General features: G+C 46.9%; 1 protein-coding gene across 1 annotated transcript; it reads right to left on the bottom strand.

Moving 5' to 3' along the window:
- Positions 1-225: 225 nt before the first annotated feature.
- Strip1 (striatin interacting protein 1) lies at positions 226-18,463 on the bottom strand. The gene is made up of 21 exons (XM_051177757.1): positions 18,178-18,463; positions 15,076-15,145; positions 14,385-14,459; positions 13,932-14,066; positions 13,712-13,832; positions 12,677-12,745; positions 11,417-11,523; positions 11,179-11,306; positions 8,845-9,027; positions 8,247-8,464; positions 7,267-7,332; positions 7,098-7,161; positions 6,142-6,213; positions 5,629-5,703; positions 5,349-5,446; positions 4,778-4,904; positions 4,475-4,575; positions 3,702-3,768; positions 3,121-3,225; positions 2,365-2,569; positions 226-1,068 (listed from the first exon to the last, which is right to left on the bottom strand). Exons 1-21 carry the CDS (start codon positions 18,355-18,357, stop codon positions 821-823), a joined length of 2,514 nt encoding a protein of 837 aa, XP_051033714.1. The 5' UTR covers positions 18,358-18,463; the 3' UTR covers positions 226-820.
- Positions 18,464-19,517: the final 1,054 nt, after the last annotated feature.

The following is a 19,517-nucleotide window of genomic DNA, read 5'->3' as shown; positions in this document are numbered from 1 at the left end:
TTCTGACAGAATATCATGGAACCTAGGCTGCCCTTGAACTATGTGAACAAGGATGAGCTAGAACCTCTGACCCTCCTGCTTCACCTACCAAGTGCTGAGTTACAAGTGTGCACCACCATGCCTGGTTGGTGTGATGCTGCAGATCAAACCCGGGGTTTCTTACCTGCTACTCTACCACCTGAGCTACATCCCCAGCTCCCTCAGCCTGTACATAGACAACAGGGATAGTTTTGCTTTCTTTTAATGTAAACAGAATACACAAACACATTAAAAACCCCACCATGACACAAGAGGACACAGAGTTTTATATATATTTACAGGGCATGGCAATCAAGAGGAAACTGGCACCTCTGGCTTTGGGAAGCCTTGCTTTATCTTTTATCACACAGGGTACACAAGCTGGAAAAAAACTCAGCAGGATGCTGGAATGGCATCGATAAGCCCAGAGCACTGGCTCTCACACCAATCCCTCCTTCCTGACCAACCGGCACGCCAAAGCTGCTCAGGGTTAGTGGGACCTTGAGATGCAGCTGTCGATGAGAAGGGATGCAAGGCCCATCTCGTCTTCTCCCAGCCTAGGGCTTACTGTGAAATGAGTTGCAATCCATCATATCCAAGAGGGGAGGGCAGAAGAGTAGATCCCAGCTTGGAGATGACTGCTCCTGATGCTGGGAATCAACCAGAGGCCAACCTACATTTACCCACAGGCCCAGGGCTGTGGAGGACTCAATGGAGCTGTGCTGCCACCTGGAGGGTAATAGGTGCACTGCAGCAATGATGAGGCCAGTTCCTCAGGTATGAGATCAGTCTGTTTCAGTCCTCACTGCAGCAACTCTTCCCAGGAAATGGGCTTAGAGAAGACTTCCCTTTCTAGCCACAGGTCATAATTCATCTGGAAGTCCTCAGGTAGATCTACCCGCTGGCCCAAGACACTCTGCAGGCAATTGTCCACTGGCAAAAAGTCAGGGTTGCTGTGGGTCCGGTCATATCGCCGGGCATTGAAGCGTTCGATGTTGGCACGGAGGGCACATTCCTCTGCCTGGAAGTCCCAAGGCCGGGCATCAAGATCTGGGACAAAGCAGGAAAACTCAGTTAGGTGTCCAGCCCTATAGCAGCTCCCTGAGAAAGGTTATGACCTTTAACCAGGAGATCACCTCCAAGCACCATCCTCAGGAAGATGAATACAAATTCTTTCCCAGAAGTAGAGGGTAGTCACACATAAGGAGAAAATCCAGATCTACTGGGAAAGAGGCTAGTTCCCCCAAAATATGTAGACTCAGATGGGAGAGCCCTTGCAAAAACAAAAACAAAACAAAAAACCAGCCCACTTTTCTAAATCAAGTCTCCTTGCCATTGCTACCTTGAGCCCATATGCCTCAAACAGGGTTGCAGGGTTGTGACTGTAACACTGTAACAATGTAACACACAGCAACACCCAGAGGACAGTTAGACTAGGAGAAGCTAACAGGCACCCAGAGGCCCAGAAACAGGAAGTGACATGCTAACTTAGGGACTAAGTATAGCCCCTCCTGCACCTGTGCAGTCTATTCTGGCAGAGGGCACACTGAGGAGCACAGGCATCTATGTATGTCTGGACCGGCAGAGCAACACTCAGCAGGCACTCAGGGACTGCACTCTGCCTAGAGAGACCTGGGTATGGCAGAGGCTGCTGCCAGCAGATAATGGGCTTGAAAAGAAAGATGTGGACTATGGGACCAGTCCCACAGTGAGTGAGTGTCCCTTCCCTGTCTTAGTGTCTGACTTCATTCCTAAGGGGAATAAGGAGCTAATCAGGACTTTTACTCAGGAGGCAACAGTATAGGGTGGCTATGTGGGGAAGATTACAGGAGCCAAACCAGAGGCAGAGAGAGGGGAAACTTGAATCAGAGCTGGTCTGGAGCTACTGGATTTAGGCAGCTAGAAGGCAGCTGCAGTTAGGATAAAGAGGGCAGAATCTTATGGCAATTTCTAGAAAAGACATTATTTAGAGTGGAGGGACAAAGAAACAGATGTCCACAGACACTGAGCAATTTTCCAGTCTTGCCCAGAGCTCCCTTCTTGGTGTCACAAAAACTAGAGCCAGGCTGCCTTTTTTTTTTTTTTCCTTCGAGACAGGGTTTCCCTGTGCACTTTTGGAGGCTGTCCTGGAACTACCTCTTATAGCTCAGGCTGGTCTTGAACTCACAGAGATCCGCCTGCCTCTGCCTCCCGAGTGCTGCGATTAAAGATGTGCCGCCACCACTGCCCGGCTAGCCAGACCCCCTTCTGTGCCTCAGGAAAGAAACCACCATAGTACCACAAGGAAGGGGTCAAAAGTGCACCCTGCCCCACCCTCTTCCAATCCTGCTTTACAAGAAGCCTCACCATTGCCATATGCCCAGTCGTCATTCAGCCGATGTCGCACCTTCTGGTAGATGGCAGACATTGTCTTCATGTTGCTCTTGCGCCACTGCCGCCCCAAGTACTTGGTCTGCACTTTGAGCAGCTTTAGCACATAGAGCTGCATCATGGCTTGCTTCACCTTCAGGGCCCGCTTCAGGATGGGCGCCGACTTGAATACCACCAGCATCTGTGTGGGCACAGTGGCAGCCACGACGAGGAAAGTAGTGAGTGCGTGTGCTGCTGCATGGTCACTAAACACTTCTCCGGTAGAGTACGGGGTGACAAGCCATGCAGTTTCTCTTGAACTCACTGGTTTGCTAGTACAGAGAAAACTTTCAGCACTAAAACTAGCACAGCTACAGGCAAACCACAAAGGTTGGTCACCCAAATTATGGTCACTCTGTAATCTCATTTCTGAGGATTCATGGATCTGCCCTGTCCCAAAGGTGTCCCAGGGTTAAGGCAGCTCTCAGACCCCTGATTATCATTTCCCAATGAGGATGAAGAGGCTACAGAAGATGTATCTGTAAGAGTGGGTTTGTTTCAGTGCACGCCTGAGAGTCTCTTCCAGCTTCTGTTTCTACTCAACAAAGAACCAGATGTCTGCAGAACTGAGTGAGGACAATGCTGCCTCCAAGGCCCCGCCCTGAGGACTCCCCTGCCCCAGGTGGGGGAGGCATAGCATGTGGCACTGTTCTGTGAGTTCCCAGCTCCAGGCTTGCTGCAGCACTGACTCACCATGGTCCTTGAGTGTTTCCACTTCGTTAGCTTGTTCAGGATACGAAGCAGATTAATGCAAGAAAAGAGGTTCCTCCAGCAAAACTGGTTGTTGTCACCAGCTTCCTGCAGGAAAAAGCCAGAGACAATGACAACTCTCACAGCCACAGGCTGCTCAGCAGTGTCCAATGGCCTTGACAAATATACCATAGTTGCCATATGTCAATGCTTCTAGCATCAAGTTCCCTGTCTCACAGAAAAAGGGAAACTCCACCCCACGAGTTGACAAAGAAGCAAGGACTTTTTCTGAAGGAAACAGGGGGCATAAAACTAGGAACCTTGGCCCCAGACTTCAGTGGGAAGATGCAAGCCGCTTGAGTAGGCAAGTTCTAGGTCAGCAGTCTCTCCCTACAGAACATGCTCCCTGACTAGCCCTAACCTGATCCTCAATCAGTCTGCCCTATAACATCCCTCTGCCTGACTTTATGGCCATTTCTGGCACTTTAAAAGGCAAAGGTGACCTCTTCTAAAAGATTCCGCTTTGCATTGCGGGAGGCAACCCTCGTACCAAAGGAATAGTCAGCGCAATTCCAGCCACTCACCAGACTCTCTGCAGTTAGCTCTGGAAGCTCATTTACCACGCAGTGAGGATAATCCAGGACAGAAATGCTGCAGAATGGAAGAAGACCCAGGTGCTCACCGTGAGCAAAGGCTGGGTCTGCCAGAGTAGTCATGATTAAGTTGAAGCCGAAGTAGCAACTTCTCTTGCTTGCTCTAACCCAGGTTCCCTGACCATAAGATGAGGAACTATCTGCTACATTACATGTGTACAGTTTCCCTGTGACTGAATCAGTTTGTAATCTAATTAGTAACTGGAAGGGATGGAGGCACTACTGTAGCTTTCCCCATAAAATGAATCTAGGAGGTGGGCTCAGGACAATTGATTTGTGGCAAGCCCTCTTACAGGCCACAGCTAGCCAGATAGTTCCCTTGTGATGTCTCACACTGGTAAGCAGGTACTATCAGGCGCAGGGGGCACAAGCAGGAGTGGGTGGGGGTGGGGTGTTAAGTATCAGACAAAGCTTTCCAGTGCTCAAGGCCAAGCTCTCACAGAGAACTGGGAGGAGATGGGAAGAAGGGTAGAAGTGGTAGTGCAGGCAATTCTAGAGCTTAGGGTGAAAGCCTCCTGGTCAAACATGAAGTCACTGGACTAGCTACCCTCAAAACTGACATACTGTCATTCATATTGTCTTCTGATGCCTGGCAAAGTGTTGACTCACAGATGCTCAGAAAAATACAGAGTCGCAATGGAGAAGCCAGATGGAAGTCCTGCCATCTGCCTATACTACCCTTTCTTGGCCCTGGTCCTTATCACCTGTTCTTGGCAGTGATGTAGGACATGATGTTTTGATTGAAGAACTTCAGGATCAAAGGAATGCAGTTGGCAAAGACCAGGTGCTGAGCCATGTATTCAAACTGAAACCAACAGAAGAAAAATAAGCATGCCTTTTATTATCTTTTCTGTAGAGATAAAAAGTCTTGGCTGGAGAATATCATATTAGAATGCTCATGCAGAGCTTAAGTGGGCTCAAAAGCCAAGCCCTATTCTCAGGCTATGGGGCAGCATGGACTGAAGCGCAGGCCCGTGCACATGAAGGAAGACAGACCCTACAAGTACCTGGTAGATATGGTTCAACTTAAAGTGCTTGAGCAGCAGCAGCAGCACAGCAGAAATGGCCTTAACGATGACCTCCTTGTGGCGGTTCACGTCCACTCCCAGCTTCATGCTCTGCAACACTGTGGTACTAGACACACAAGTACCTGATGAGTCAAGTCACCAGCACACACAGCACCTTCTTCCTAGGCATCCATAGTGGGGATAGATTCCAGAACCTTCTGGCAAAGGCCCAAACCCCACCAACACTTCAGAGGTCAGCCTTAGGGACCCACCTACCCATCACCCAAGTGATCCAGCATGACACAACACCTATCTTCCCCATGGTGCTGCCCATACATTTTACAAAGGAAAATTGGCATTCCTAATGTACTCAGAAGTTCATTCAGTGACAGTCTGTGCTGAGATTCAGGCTAAGGCACCTCTCTAGCCAGGGCAACTTATCTAGTAGTTTCCTTCATCTGAATCAGAAATACCATAGACTTAACATGCAGCAAAACTGGGCCAACAAAAGAAACCAAACTGAAAAACACTGGCCCTCTTCCTTCTACCCATTCATAGCACTGATACTCACGGCATCTCCTCAGGCAGAACATCTGCCAGGATGTTGATTGAGTCTGTTTTGGCTTTTGACGTAGGAGCTGCAGCCAGTAGGATCTTCAGGAGGGCAATCTGGGAAAAGCAGACCACTCAGATGGGCATCAGAGCCCAGGGCCATAATGGAGTTCTGACTAGTGGGACTCGTGCAGGTCTGCATGTGGCAGGAGCCTTGTGGGTTGAATATCAGCCGATAGGGTATTTCACCACAGGTGCCCACTGACCACCCTGAGAGAGGGCCCAGACACAGAACTCACCATATACTGAGGCAGGCTGGGGAGCAAGCCTTGGTAGAGGGTTTCTGCAGGAACTTGCTCAACTTCTTCCTCTCCCTTTAATACAAAAGTCACAAACACAAAACCGATGTCCAGACTAGTCTCCTGAACCAGAATCTCTAAGTGAAGAGCGACACTAATAATAATGATAGGAAGCTCTGGCAGGAACTTCACTTGGATAGTCTAGTTAATTCTTATAACATTCTTCATAAGGTACCATAGTCATGCATGTTAGCAAACACCTGTAACCACAGCACTGGTTAGGCTGAGAGGTATTTGAGGCCAGTCTGAGCTGGGTTATAGATAGATGTTATCTCAAATAAAGCAAACCAGTAAATAACAATGAAGGTACTAGTCTATCACTGCTCTTCTCTTACAGGCAGGGAACAAAGCACCACGAGATCAAGTTTTGTATTTAAGTTGCTATTCAGGGACCAAAAGAGCAGGACTGAGAGCAGTTGGGAAGACGCCATGGCTGTAGGTCCCTAAACTTACCCCTGAGAGAGGAGAGCGAAGGAATTCCTCCTCCATCTGTGCCTGGACCTCTGCAATTGATGTGTACTTGTGCTGAAGAGACAGGAAATATGGTGCTGAGGAAAGCACCCTTCCACTCTGGCCACACTCCCCCACCACACACACAACCTCCCCGCAAAGCTGGCAAAGACCCAAGATCCCTAAGAAATGGCAAACTTATAGTTCTCTAAGGAGGCATCTACTTCTGACAGCCTCTGTGAAAAGCCCACAGTAGATTAGCAAAAAGCAAACTACAGTGGGGGGAAAGGGCTTTCAAAAGCGAAAATGACAGAAGAAAGACATCAGAGGCAAAAGTAACTGTGTACTCAAAAAGCCTAGCTGCAAATACATCTTGGTATTACCGATTTCAAAACAGGACTTAAAGTACTACAGTCCAGATACATCAGAAGCACTTCTCCTGATCCCTGGTGTGTCGTGTCCTGTGTCTGTCCCCCTTCCCACACACACTTCATCCTTACACTCACAGTTCCTTCCTAGCAGTGAGTACAGGAGAAAAGCAATATGGTCTTGGCCCCAACCCTGCCTTAGACTCCACCTGGCTGCCTGCTGAGAGCCTTTGTCCTGTTGGCTCACCAGCTGTCTGGGACTGAGTAACAGAGCCTGTTTGATTTCTAAAGTATGCTCTTAGCACACCCACAACAGTCCTCACAATGCTTGCTCCCCAACCATTCTATGAACAGCGAAGCTGACAATGTCATCTCCACCTGTGACTCCTCTCAAAGCTTAGAACTTGGCTAAGGAAAAGGGAAGCCTACTTAGGGGCTCCTTCAACTCTAAGACATCCCTAACAGATGTCACACTAAGAAGAGGTGCTTCCCAGGCTCTTGCTGGCAGACAATAACCCTGAAAGGCTTGTCCCTTCTCACTTTATTCACCTGGGACTACACAAGGCCAAAAGTTCCCGTGGGGCCACTTACCTGTTTCAGTGTCTTGATGCTTTCGTGGATTGGCCTTGGCAACCCCACCACTGTGCTGGTGTCACTGGAGAATAAAGAAGGCCTTGTGCTGAGCCCAGACATCCACGCACCTGTCTGCTGCCCCAAGGCCAGGCGAGTGAACTTCCAAAGGAACTCAGGTCACACTCACCTGCCTAGAGTGTAGCCTATGAACTTGCTGCGGCTGGATTCAAGGAACATCTCAATGTCTTTCTCTCTACCAAAGAAAGAGGGACAGATTTTTATCAAGTACTGTTTCAAGGTATGCTATTGTCACAGACCTGTGTCCTAATACACAAAGCATCTCCAAATTGTGACTCCAAGACAAGAAAAGGTCTCTTACAATAAGGGGGAAAAAATCTGAATTCCAGCTACTTTGATTTTTACATAATTTTGTTGGGTTCATAAACTTGAAGTATGCTTATATTTCTATAATATGCATAGCTGGCTGACTCAAAATCAGGAAGATATATTAAACGTAAAAGCATAGTTTATTCAAACAATAATAATATTTAATACTTTCAAACACTAACAAGTATACGAGATATAAGTTTTAGACTTCAAACGAGTCATTTTCTTGTGTCAACAGAAATACATTCTTCTCACACAACCCAGAAAGCTGAGGACTTACTCCTTTTACATCAGTTCATATACACATCTATTCAGTTCATAACACAAGCTGCTGCCTATTAAGATACACATCTCCAGCTAACTTTCCATCTGTTGACTCACCCAAGGATACAAGGATATTGTTCAGTGCAATATGTGGTTTTATGAAACTCTTCATCTATCATAAATAAATATTATTTATATATATATATATACATATATATATATATATATATATAACAATATACAAGTCCATCATGAGTGGGGATAGTTTGCCTAAATACACATTTTATTTTTTCCCCTACCTCTCTTCACTATCATGTTGGCCAGTTCAAACTGCTGACACAGGAGCTGCACAAGGGTTATTTTGTGCGCTGTCAGCAAGGCCATCCTCACAGATGTGCCCAGGATGGCGCAGGATAATTTAAGGTCATCTTAGCCTTGCAGAGGAACTCAGGTCAGCACTGGCCTGAGGATATGAGGGCTCCCACTTGAAGACTATTCTAGAACTCTGAGACTCACCTGACCTTGGGAGCCCAAGGGAGCCCTTTTGGGCAGGTAAGTCTGTCAGTCTGAGGGTGCTGTAGTGGGGGAGGCATCACCTCGTCTCTCTCAAGGGGAAATGTCTCCCCCTCCAGGCTGTTGTCATCGTCATTCTCCTCTTCCTCTTCTCGAGAGTCATCAGCCTTATAGGGATCCCGCTCATTGAAGGCATCTAAATTGTCCTGCTTTATCAGGGCCTGAAAGCACAGTGAAGGGAGCCGAGAAAGCTAGACAACTAATGAGATGATGGCAGAGGGAAACAGTTCAAATGGAACAGAAAGGTACCAGATAGGGAGCAGTGACACTGGACAACACAGAGAAGGAGCTAAGACTGGAATGAAGTGACAAATCACTTCTTGTTTCAGCACCCAAAAGCTGCCATGATCTAAGGATCCACTACACACTGGGCCTGGGGCTGGAGACAGTGTCCCTGTGGTGGAGGCGGAGGCAACTCCTGCTGATCAGCCTGATATCAGCTAACTTCTAATATCTTGCTTGCCTCAGGAGCATGGGCTCCCATAGCACCCCGTGTGCACGCTGAGATCTATCGGGAGTCCTGAGGCCCTCTGCTTCTTACCTTGTGCTCCCGTCGGCCCCGTTTCTGCTGCTGCTCAATCAGGTCTGAGGCAGAGGCTGGTGGGGAGGCAGCCCTCATATTGCGGATCACTTTGATGCTGTCCTCAGGCAGTGGGGGAAGGCCAAGGAGAGTACGCTTCTCAGCCTTCATGCTTTGCAGCTCCTCAAAGCCACCCAGTGTGCACTGTGTATATAAGGGAGGTGCAGAGCATAGGTCACTGTGTCCCTGATGATACCATTATGCTCAAAAGCATGTGTGACACCATCAGAACCCAAACCTTTATAGAGACCCGCACAGCCCCTTGAACAAAAACTAAAGCCATCCAGGGAGAATTCAGTGCTCTGTACAAAGAACAAGAGGAAAGGGAGCAAGAAAGAATGAAACACCAGCTGGTAGAAGCTGGCACATGACACATACAATTCTGGACATATGGTATAGTCTCTGCTTGAGCACGGTGTGGTGCCACATAATGATAATCCCAGCTTCTGAGGCAGAAGCAGGAGGATCACCATAACTTTCTATAGCCTGGTATACACAGCAAGCTCCAAGCTATTCAAGGCTACACAGAGACCATGTCTTTAAACCAACCAAACAACAAGTAGAGTAGAGCCAGTTCTTACAAATGTCAGTAGACTGATGCTTCAAAACTGTACATGCCAGTCTTGCAAACAAAACTAAAACATACTAGGTGTTGCTCAAATAAAATAATACCCTAAAAAAATAAATAAATAAAAACCTATCTAAGTTCACTAGAGCTCGAGCTCTAACCCCATAGTCACTGTGGCTGCTCAGCATCACTGTGTCTGGGTAACTCAGCTTCCTCTCAGCCTGAGTGAGGCTTCCTAAGGAACCAGCAGGTCTGGTCAAGATAAAGCTTGTACACCCTAAGAGGCTCTAAACTCACTAAGCTCTGACTACAGAGCAAAGGGGAAGTCCCACTTAGCATAGTGCTCCTCCTGGACAGAGGGCTCCCTAGGCTTGGTATCTGACAATGCCCCCATGCTAACTGTGATGGCCAGTCCACCCAGCATCCATCCCCTTCTTCCCCATGTAGGAACACTCCATTTTACAACACACCCTCGGGAAACAGGCTAGCTAGAGGCTCAGTCTAGCTTCCTTCAAATGAGAGCTCTGCTCATCAAAGCTAAGCTCAACCCAGGTACAGCAGTTCCATCTTTGCCTCAAACCACTTTACAAACACAGGTTTGGGACAGTCTCCAAAAGGCACCTTCTTTGAGGATGGAGCTGCTGTATGATTAGAAATGGCTTTAACAAAAGTTGTCTAGTATGACTTGAAAGCCATGTCCTGCCTGTCACTACTTGGCACTTTTTTCCATGTAGCCCTTGCTGTCCTCAAACTCATTCTGTGGACCAGGCTGGCCTCAAACTCACAGGTATCTGCCTGCCTCTGTCTCCTGAGTACTGAGATTAAAGACATGTGCCACCATGCCCTATATTTTTCATCTCTTTTCTGACGAGACTGTGACAGGAATATTCCAAATTTCAGGCCAGACCTTAGACGAAATAAGAAGTAAACAGCTGAGGGGATAGCTCAGTGAGTGAGTAAGAGCACTTGCTTTGAAAAGATGAGGAAATGAGTTTAAATCCCCAGTACCAAATAAGAAGCCAGTTAAATCACACATAGCCTATAACCAAACAGAGTTGAGTGGAAATAGTAGGCCTGTGGGCGTTTCCTGGCTGCCAGATTAGCACCAGGAGTTAGAGAATCTGTCATACAGGAATACAGCAAAGAATGATAGAGCAGGGAACGCTGTTCTCTGAGCATGGATGTGTGCAACTACACATATGTGTAACATGTACCACATACATGTACCAAATGCATACTCACATGTACAGGAAATAAGCAAGTAAATAAAAAGTAAAAAGAGCACCAGTATAAGTCATGGAGTCTGTTTGCCCAGCATGCACAAGGCCCTAGGTTCAATCTGTAATACCACTAACTAAATATTGTCAAACCAAGCAGCTATATATTCCCATAATTCAGGAATTTCCCCTCACCCTTCTCCCGCAAGAAGTCATCACGTCTCTCAGAAGATGGACTGGTATTTGCATATAACCTATACATAACCTTCTGTAAGCTTGAAATCATCCCTAGATTATTTGTAATACCTACAGCTACATAAATCATTGCTATACTGGTTAGAGAATAAAAACAAAGTCTCTACAGTCAACACAGATACAAACTTCATTCTACGGCCTGCATTTGGATGCATATATGGATGAGAATCCACAGGTACAGAGGGTCAACTGTACAAAAATGTCTCTTTCCTGCCTCACCTCCTAGCATATACGTGCCCCCAAGAAGGTACTCACCAATACAGTCTTCCAGAGCAGCAAGAGAACTTTCTTCATGGGGAAGTGGGGAGCATGGCCGCTGCAAAATTTGGTCACCATCCCAAATAGCATGATAGCAAATGGTTCATTGTTGTACAGAGGGGAGCCTAGAAGTGACTCAAAGATATCAGGACCCCAGGCAGCAACAGGATCCACTCAAAGCCCTCCAGTCTCAGCTCCCAGGCAAGGCCTTAACAGAGGATCCCCAGGGTCCTACCCAGCTCAGCTCTGAAGGTCTGTCGCATCGTTCTCCACTCAGCCTTGTCACCCTCACAATCCTGGTGAACAGTCTCCACAATCAGGTACATGATGTTGAGCAGAACCCTAAGCACATGAACCAGCTCATAAGAGAGCAAGACAGGGGACCAAGGGACACTCAGTCAGGAATGATGCTGTGTGCTTGTAACACCAGTTTCTTGGAAAGCTGAGGCAGAAGGGCCTCAAGTTTCGGGCCAGCCTGGGCTACATAGTGAGCTCTAGGTTGGTCTAGATCATGTATAGATTCAGCCTCAAACAAACAAAAATGTGAAAGGGAAACCCTCGGGCTTTCTTACTTCCTGGCTAAGGCGGAAACACCTGTATATGTGATAGGGAAAGGCTGTCACACAGAGAAAACCCAAGAAGAGAAGTGACACCCGAGGTTCCTTGCTCTGGCCGAGACTACAAATCATTCTGTATGCCCAGTGTCTAAAAGGACCTTACTCAAAGCTGACAAATAGGAACAAAAATGGCCTAAAGAATTTCATGCCCTAAACCTCCTAGAAAGAAAAACAAATCTGACTAGAGTTAAGTGACTAATGTCAAGGCAGGGCAGGATTACTGAAAGGAAGGCAGGGTTTACCAGGAGAGTAGAAAACAGGTGAAATACAGAGGCCCTGACTACAGAGGGAAAAGCCACAGCTTCACTCTCAACAACAGATTCCATCCCTGTTCATTAGCAGTTGCTATTCCAGTGCAGTCATGAAGCACAGTTGCACTGTCAGGATAACCCAGTATAGATGGGGACTGTGCACAAGGGACAGTGGGAACCCAAGAGCAGTGCCCTGGGTTTTGTCCACATATCAAATACAACTGCTGGGCAGTGGTGGCACACACCTTTAATCCCAGCACCTGGGAGGCAGAGGCAGGCGGGTATCTGTGAGTTCAAGGCCAGCCTGGTCTATAAATCGAGTTCCAGGACAGGCTCCAAAGCAACACAGAGAAACGGCGGTTGTCTTGAAAATCAAAAACAAACAACATCTACAACCAACTTCTTAGCAGCTCTATTAAATGGCTTGGCCCTAGATCTCCTCTGGAATTTCCAGGCCCCTCCCCTCCCCTAAGATGGGACTTCATCAAGGTCTGCTAATGACTCCCAGGGAGCATATCACTTGAGCTGATTAGTGTGCAAAAGGAATAAACACACAGCTAAGAAACACCCAGCCTTGCTCTGAGTTCACTCTCTGGCTCAAGGTACCAGGCTTGTAGCTTGTCTCACCTCAGGTCTGTGCTGTCAGCCAGGGAGATGGCAGGTTTCCTCACTGCGCTGCTGCATGCAGCACTGTTACTGCAGAAGAGATCTGAATCAGCTTGACAGGGCAAGGGAGACAAGTGACGCCCTTGACAAATACTGTCCCATCCCGCAACAAAATACATTGAGACTCTACATGAGACCCTAGGACACCATCCTGGTTAAGAACTCAAGCCCTGGACCAGACTGTGACATTGCAAAGTGTGAATTCTGGCTCTAATGTTTACTAGTTATGTATATGTGGGCAAGGTAGAGTCAACTTCTCTGTGGCTAGTTGTCTCATCTACAGAATCAGGGTGACAATGGTACTTGAGTCATTAACATGATTCAGTATACATAACGTCCTGAGAACAGTGCCCAAAGATGTAGTACTCAGTGAGTGTCTTTAGTTACTACTCTATTTAGTTGATCTTAATTTTGTTGTTTGCTTTTGGATATGATCTCACTAAGTGGCTCTAGCTACCCTGGAACTCACTATGTAGGCCAGGCTAACCTCCAACTTATAGCAATTGTCCTTGTTTATGATGGCTGGTGGCTGTCTATGAGACAAAGGACTAGAGGTGACAAACTTTGCTGTGTTCACATGTCAGATTCAGGCTCGGTGCCCTGCTGAAGGAAAAATATAGAGGGGAGTTCAAGATGAGGAATTTCCTTCTAAGGGGTGTTTTAGGCATGGGTAGAACCTGCCCAGGTACCAGTACTCCAGCATTCAGAGCATGTGGACCTATCACTACTTTCTATCAACATGGGAACCTCTCACCTCTCTCTATTATTATATGTTCTCATCTCTCTCTATTATATTATTTTCTAAGGAATCATTACCACCGTCTTCATTACTCAACCCTGTATGTTTCAAACAGCCTGAGAACAGACTCTTCACCTTAAATGTCCTATTACCTGTCTCAAATGTTGATAGTCCTACAAGCTCTGGCCTACTTCCCACTGCTCTGCTCCCCTCCCCTCCCCTTTCCTTCTCTACTTAAGCCCAACAGAAGCGCTCACTCTATTTCCATGTTCAGAAGCTCCACCAAGGCATTGAACGTGCCCACCTCCAGGAGCAGAAAGATGTTGTAGCGCATCCAGAACTGCACTTCTGCCTCTGAGCTGCACTCTCCAAAGGTACCTGCAAACACAGGGCAGAGCTTGCCAAGCTCCTCCATACACAACTAGGCACTGTCACTGGCAGAGGTGCCAGGGGTCCCTGGGGACATCATCACAGTACCTTGGGCAACATAGAGAATTGCTCGGGCCACCTTGAGTCTTTTCTCCCGGGCAGTGACTTCCAAACCATCCAGAAGCCTCATAGCATGAGTACGGTGTTGGTTGGTATCCAGCTCTGTCCACTTCTTGTCTGTCACTGCAGGGTAAGAGACACTTATAACTGAACCCACATGATTCTTCACAATAGAATTCCTCACTGTGTTAATCTTTCAAAGCAGGACAGTAACAGGACAAGAAAGACAAGTTACTCCTTCTTAAGGGATAAGGCCACACTGATGTTCCATGAACTGGAATTCCCAGAAGGCCCATTCTACATGTCACATCAGGCTTTGAACAACTAGTACAACATTTTTTTTCATATTGCTAGATGTCTTAGATCAATATGATGATGAAGAGAAACCCTGTACTCTCCTGATGCAGTGCGAAGGGAACCAAGTAGGGGAGATGATCTCACCATGGATCTGGAAGTCCTCCTCAAAGCATTTTCGATTCATCAGGAATTCTGGTCCTTCTGTATAGCTGTAAAGCTCTGTCAAAGAACAAAGTCTCCTCACCATTACCACACTCCACATCAGTTCTCACATGCAGCAGAGAAAGTAAGGCATTCATTTCCAGCCCCAACTCAGGTTCTGCCTGAGTGGCAGTGTTCTAATTACACTCTGAAGCTATAACTAGAATGTCAGTGAAGCACAAATCTGGGCATTCCTAGTACGATATGCATTAGACTGTGTTGTGTCAGAATCTGGCCATCACCCTGAATATGTCTTTAGGTCACCTCCTGAATAAAGATTGTGAAGGCTGGAAAAGCAGCTCATGCTGACCTCACCTTATACATCAGCAAAGAATCAAGCACAGTTGCAAGCAACCTTGTTACTCACTACAGTGTGAGAGATCACTGTCCAGTTGGTGTACAGCAAGAGGTACCACTAAATGCCTTACCCTGGGACTGAGCACTAACCAATTCAGCTGACTCCAAACAAGATCATTTATGGAAGTAAAGAACAATCCAAAATTACAAGACACACGGTTCAAGTTGAATAGCTAACCAATGTTTTGTATAACATTGATAGGAATAACTAGGGGAAAATGATATCCAGTCTTAATTTTCTGAAGAATCGTCAAAACTCCTGTAGAATATACCTTACCTGCGAGCTCTGCAGCCCACTTGTCTGTGTCGGCATACTCAAACTCCAGGTCTGGAGACTCAGAATAGCCCTGATGAATGGAAAGAACCTCACATAAAAGATCCTCCTGAGTGTTTTACAAAGGGATAAACACACATGCCTCAGAGACACTGTGGCAATACATGACATCACTGCCTCTACTTTTTTTTTTTGGTATTTTATCACAGTATTTTGTCTCCTGGACTAGCTGAAGTCCCCTCTAAGACCTCTCCAGCAGCCTGTATTTCACCTTGAAAGCACCTACTATAAACTATAATTATTCACTAGATTTCTTTTTTTAATCATCCTCCTCTCCACAAGACTATAAGTTCCTTGAAACAGAAACTCTGTTTTGCTGGCCAATTATATTCATTACATACCTGTTCAAACATAAACACAAATCTATTTTATGCAGTGACTGGCCATTCCATACTGTACTGAATATCTAGAAGTTTCACCTCTTTCTGAACTGTGGACTATGAACAGCTAAGGACAAAATGACTACTGCGACCCTCAATTTTCAGTGCAAACTGACAGGCAGAAAGCAGAAACAGAACAGATGGGCCTTCTTCCCACACACACAGGACAGAAGGCAATGAGAATCTGTTAGGGGTAGGTGATTCCTGAGAACACGCCATCTTGGAAGCCTTGTAATGAGAAGAGAGAAGCACCAAGAGAAAAATGGGTAAAACCAGTCTTAATTAAAATGTACTTGGAAGACCGGAGGATACAGTTCAGTGTAGGGGACCTTGCCTAGCATGTACTAGACCCTGAGCTTAATCTGCAGCACTGGGGGTGGGGGGGGGGAGAAAGTGAGATGGAGGGTGGGGTCAGAGAGAACCTATAACAGATAATGGCACTGACAAATTGGCATAATATACCCCAAAACAAAACTCTACTCCTTATTAATGGGAACACTTTTACAAGCTACTGAGTTTCTAGGCTAGGGATATAGTTCAGTGGTAGAATGATTACCTAATGTGTAGGGTCCTGGTTCACATTCAAATACCACCAAAACACAAATAAAATCAATAGTAGTACATATTACTGAGGTTGAGTTTTTCATTTACTGAATGGGAATGACAAAAATCTTTTCTTATGACTTTTTTTTTTTTGACAACTTCATACACAACTGACAACAACTAGATCCTTAGGAGCTGGAGTTAGAGGCAACTGTGAACCTCCCAGTACAATGTATTGTGGTCACATTCATGACCAAATCCATTATCCCCTCCCAATGTATTTATGTAGAGACAAGGTTTTACTGTGCAGCCCAAGCTGGCCTTGAACTCTGATCCTCCTTCCTCAGCTTCCTGTGTGTTGAGACTAGAAGCATGCTTGGTTGCGTTGGCTATTTTTGAAGATTAACAAAATTTACATAACACATATTGAGCTCTCCTCAATATCAGCCTCCTTGTCCTCTAGACACTGATCAGATCCCCAAACTACTGAGTTCAGCTGTCACTAGAGGAAATGTGCAGCATCAGCATCTCTAATGCAAGTGAATAGATCTATTTGATGGGCCTTCCAGATGTTGACTCTGGTGAAATTAAAGGGGAGAAAGAGAAATTAAAATGTCTAACAGAGGTTGAGGATGTAGCTCGGCAGTACAGTGTTTGCCTAGCTTGCACAAGGCTTTGAATTTGATTCTCAGCATCACAAAATAATAATAAAATGCACGAAAGGGTATTTATCTATTTAGGAAAACTTAAAATTTTTTTTACCTGCTGGGCCATCTTGCCCTACAACATTTTTTTAAAGATTTATTTTTTATGTATCTATCTGTGTGCATGCAAGTTCCCATGGAGGTCAGAAGGATGGTACTGGATCCCTAGGAGCTGGAGTTAGAGGCAACTGTGAACCTCCCAATATGGGTGCTGGGATCCAAGGTCCTCTGAAAGAACAGCAACTGCTTTTAACCACGGAACCACCTCTCTAGCCTCCTAAAACATCTAAAAAGGAAAGTCTGTGGGTATAGTTCGACTCTCAGTGTCCTCTTCAGAAAAAAACTGAACAAGTCTGGTCATTAAAGATGGTGTGCTCACAAACTTAAAACTTTCATACTCCTCCACACTTGAAAATTCACTGAAAAGTAGCCACTGATGATCCATTGTTCCACAATAATGGGTTCATCTTCTGCTTTTTTAAAAAGGCCACTCTTAAGTTCAACCTCTCTACTCTGGGCTTGTTCATTTGCAACATGTTTCAGCAGGGTTTGAGCCTGCAACAAAAATGTTGAAAGGAACTAATTTCAGAGGTTCTAAAGACATTATCATTACTCTCTGGTTGGAGCTGGAGCATCAACTTTGGATAATGAGGAATTCCCTCTCAGTAAGTGCCTGACTGCTCATCACACTGGTAGTTGTCTCAGGTGGAGACTGCATAGTAAGTGCGTTGGGAAAGAATGTGCTGATTAAGAAAATGCTGTGATGGGTGTGTGTTCATTCATGAATTCTGCAAACGGAAGCAGTGGGAGGAATTTTAACTTGGGGCGAGGTGAATAGCTCCATACTGCGCGGGCAAAGGGAATCACAGCTCACTAGCAAGGAAAATCCTGCACCCTTTGTGTACTTCTGATCCTTAACAGTCCCGCACTGGGTGCACTGGGTTCACGGGACATACAAAAATACCTGCCGGTGTCTGCCCATGGCCCGATCCTGCAGACTTCCCAGTCTCTCTGCTACTATCACAACCTGGAGCCAACGCAGCACTAGAGATACAAGCCCTGTTCTAAGCACCCTCTAAACTAGGGTCTCTTTGCTGCCAACTGACGTCTCCCACCGTCCGCCCAAGATTAGGGGCCGGAAATGATGAGGGTCTAAGAGCAGAGCACCTACTCAGTACCCCAGGGCTGTGCCTCAGGCCACGCCCCCGGGAGCAGAGGCTGTCCCCGGCTCCCGCACCTTCCCCGGGGCCGGACTTCTCTCCCCGGGGCCGCGGGAGCTGCGCGGTTCTCGGCAAAGTGACAGCCGCCAGCCCGCCTGTCAAGCCACCCGGAAGCCCGGCTAGGCCCGGAAGCTGCCCCGGCCCGGGACCCCTCTGCCGCCCGCCCAGTGGCAGCCTCGCCCCCCTTGCAGCTCTGACCTCCGAGTCTTTGCGCTGGTTGCGGTTGAACTCGCGAGCTTTGCCCCCCGGCAGCAGGCCCCCAGCGGCCCTCGGCGTCCCGGGAGGAGGCTGTGCGGTGGTAGGCGGCGGAGGAGGTGGCGGCTGGGGCTGCTTGTTGTTCACAATCAGAGGGCCGGGACCGGCGGCTGCCGGCTCCATCTTGGCTGCTCCACACCCCCGGTTCAATTCTCGGACGGCTCCGTCAGGCAACTCTCGCGTGATTTCCTCCAGGAAATTTCCCCAATCGCCATATGCAGTGTGGCGGCGTGAGTTGAAAGCCGTAACTGCCAATCACCTCTAGGTCTTTGGCTCCTTTGTCATCTTCTTTCTCCTCCCTCCTTCCAGTGGAGCTAAGTGAGAGACGTGCCACTGGGCTCGCAGGAATCCCTATAGGTACCTTTTTATATCGGTGACATTTAACACGGCTCGCAGGAATCCCTATAGGTACCTTTTTATATCGGTGACATTTAACACCTTCGGTTTATTCAACTGAATCTTGCTTACACTAACATCGCTTCCCACTGTCGTCACGGCCCTGCTCGAGGTGAGGCCAGATGAAAGGGAGGGGAAATTAAGGCGACATCAGCAGAGAAAGGAATCCCTTACACATGCACGGGTCTACTTGAAGCCTCTCACTAGCAGAGAAGAGTTTCAGTACAATTAACAACTGGTTATGGCTTTTTTTCCTCTCATCCCTCAGCTAGAAAACCTGCAAGTTTGTAGAACTATGCAAGAAACCCCTTGTGCAATCCTAGGGACTCCTGGTTTTGCTTTGAGATTATAATCCCACCCAGGCACCTCTGGAGCCTTGTTATAGTCCTATGTGTCCAAAGAAGAAAAACAAAATAAAACAAAAACGCACGGGGTGGAGTGGTGTGTGTATGTGTGTGTTCTTTTTTGTTTTGTTTTCTTTTTTTGAAGCCGTGTTTCTCTGTGTAGCCCTGGCTGTCCTGAACTCCCTCTGTACACCAGGCTGGTCTTGAACTCAGAGATCAGCCTGCTTCTGCCTCCAGAGTGCTGGGAACAAAGGTATGTGCCACCACTGCCTGACCAGAGTGGGGGATTTCTTAGCTTTGTAACTTGAGAGCCACCAACATTGTAATATGGCTAATACTAGGACACTCGGTGAAAATTCTTCCTTGAGGAAGACATAACCAAGTGTGGGTAAGGCTTTAAACACCTTTCTTTTTCCTAACCCTTATGCCTAAAGTCTAGATTAGATTATCCTCCAAACTCTGCTTCATATTAGATAATATCGAAATTCTTTTCTGCATTTGAAGACCCAAACTGGCTTGAGACATGCACATAGTGCAGAGACA

The sequence above is a fragment of the Phodopus roborovskii genome, unplaced genomic scaffold, assembly GCF_943737965.1.
Source record: "Phodopus roborovskii unplaced genomic scaffold, PHOROB, whole genome shotgun sequence".
Classification (NCBI taxonomy): domain Eukaryota; kingdom Metazoa; phylum Chordata; class Mammalia; order Rodentia; family Cricetidae; genus Phodopus; species Phodopus roborovskii.
The sequence above is the reverse complement of the archived record's forward strand: the minus strand, read 5'-3'. Positions and strand labels throughout refer to the sequence as shown.

Bases quoted from the DNA above. Each gene is read 5' to 3' on its own strand.
- Strip1 (XM_051177757.1), bottom strand. From the start codon at position 18,357: ATGGAGCCGGCAGCCGCCGGTCCCGGCCCTCTGATTGTGAACAACAAG. The intron at 15,146-18,177 runs GTCAGAGCTGCA...TCCATTCATCAG, and splicing joins ACCAGCGCAAAGACTCGGAG to GGCTATTCTGAGTCTCCAGA. The intron at 2,570-3,120 runs GTGAGTCAGTGC...GTGCCCACACAG, and splicing joins GGAAACACTCAAGGACCATG to ATGCTGGTGGTATTCAAGTC.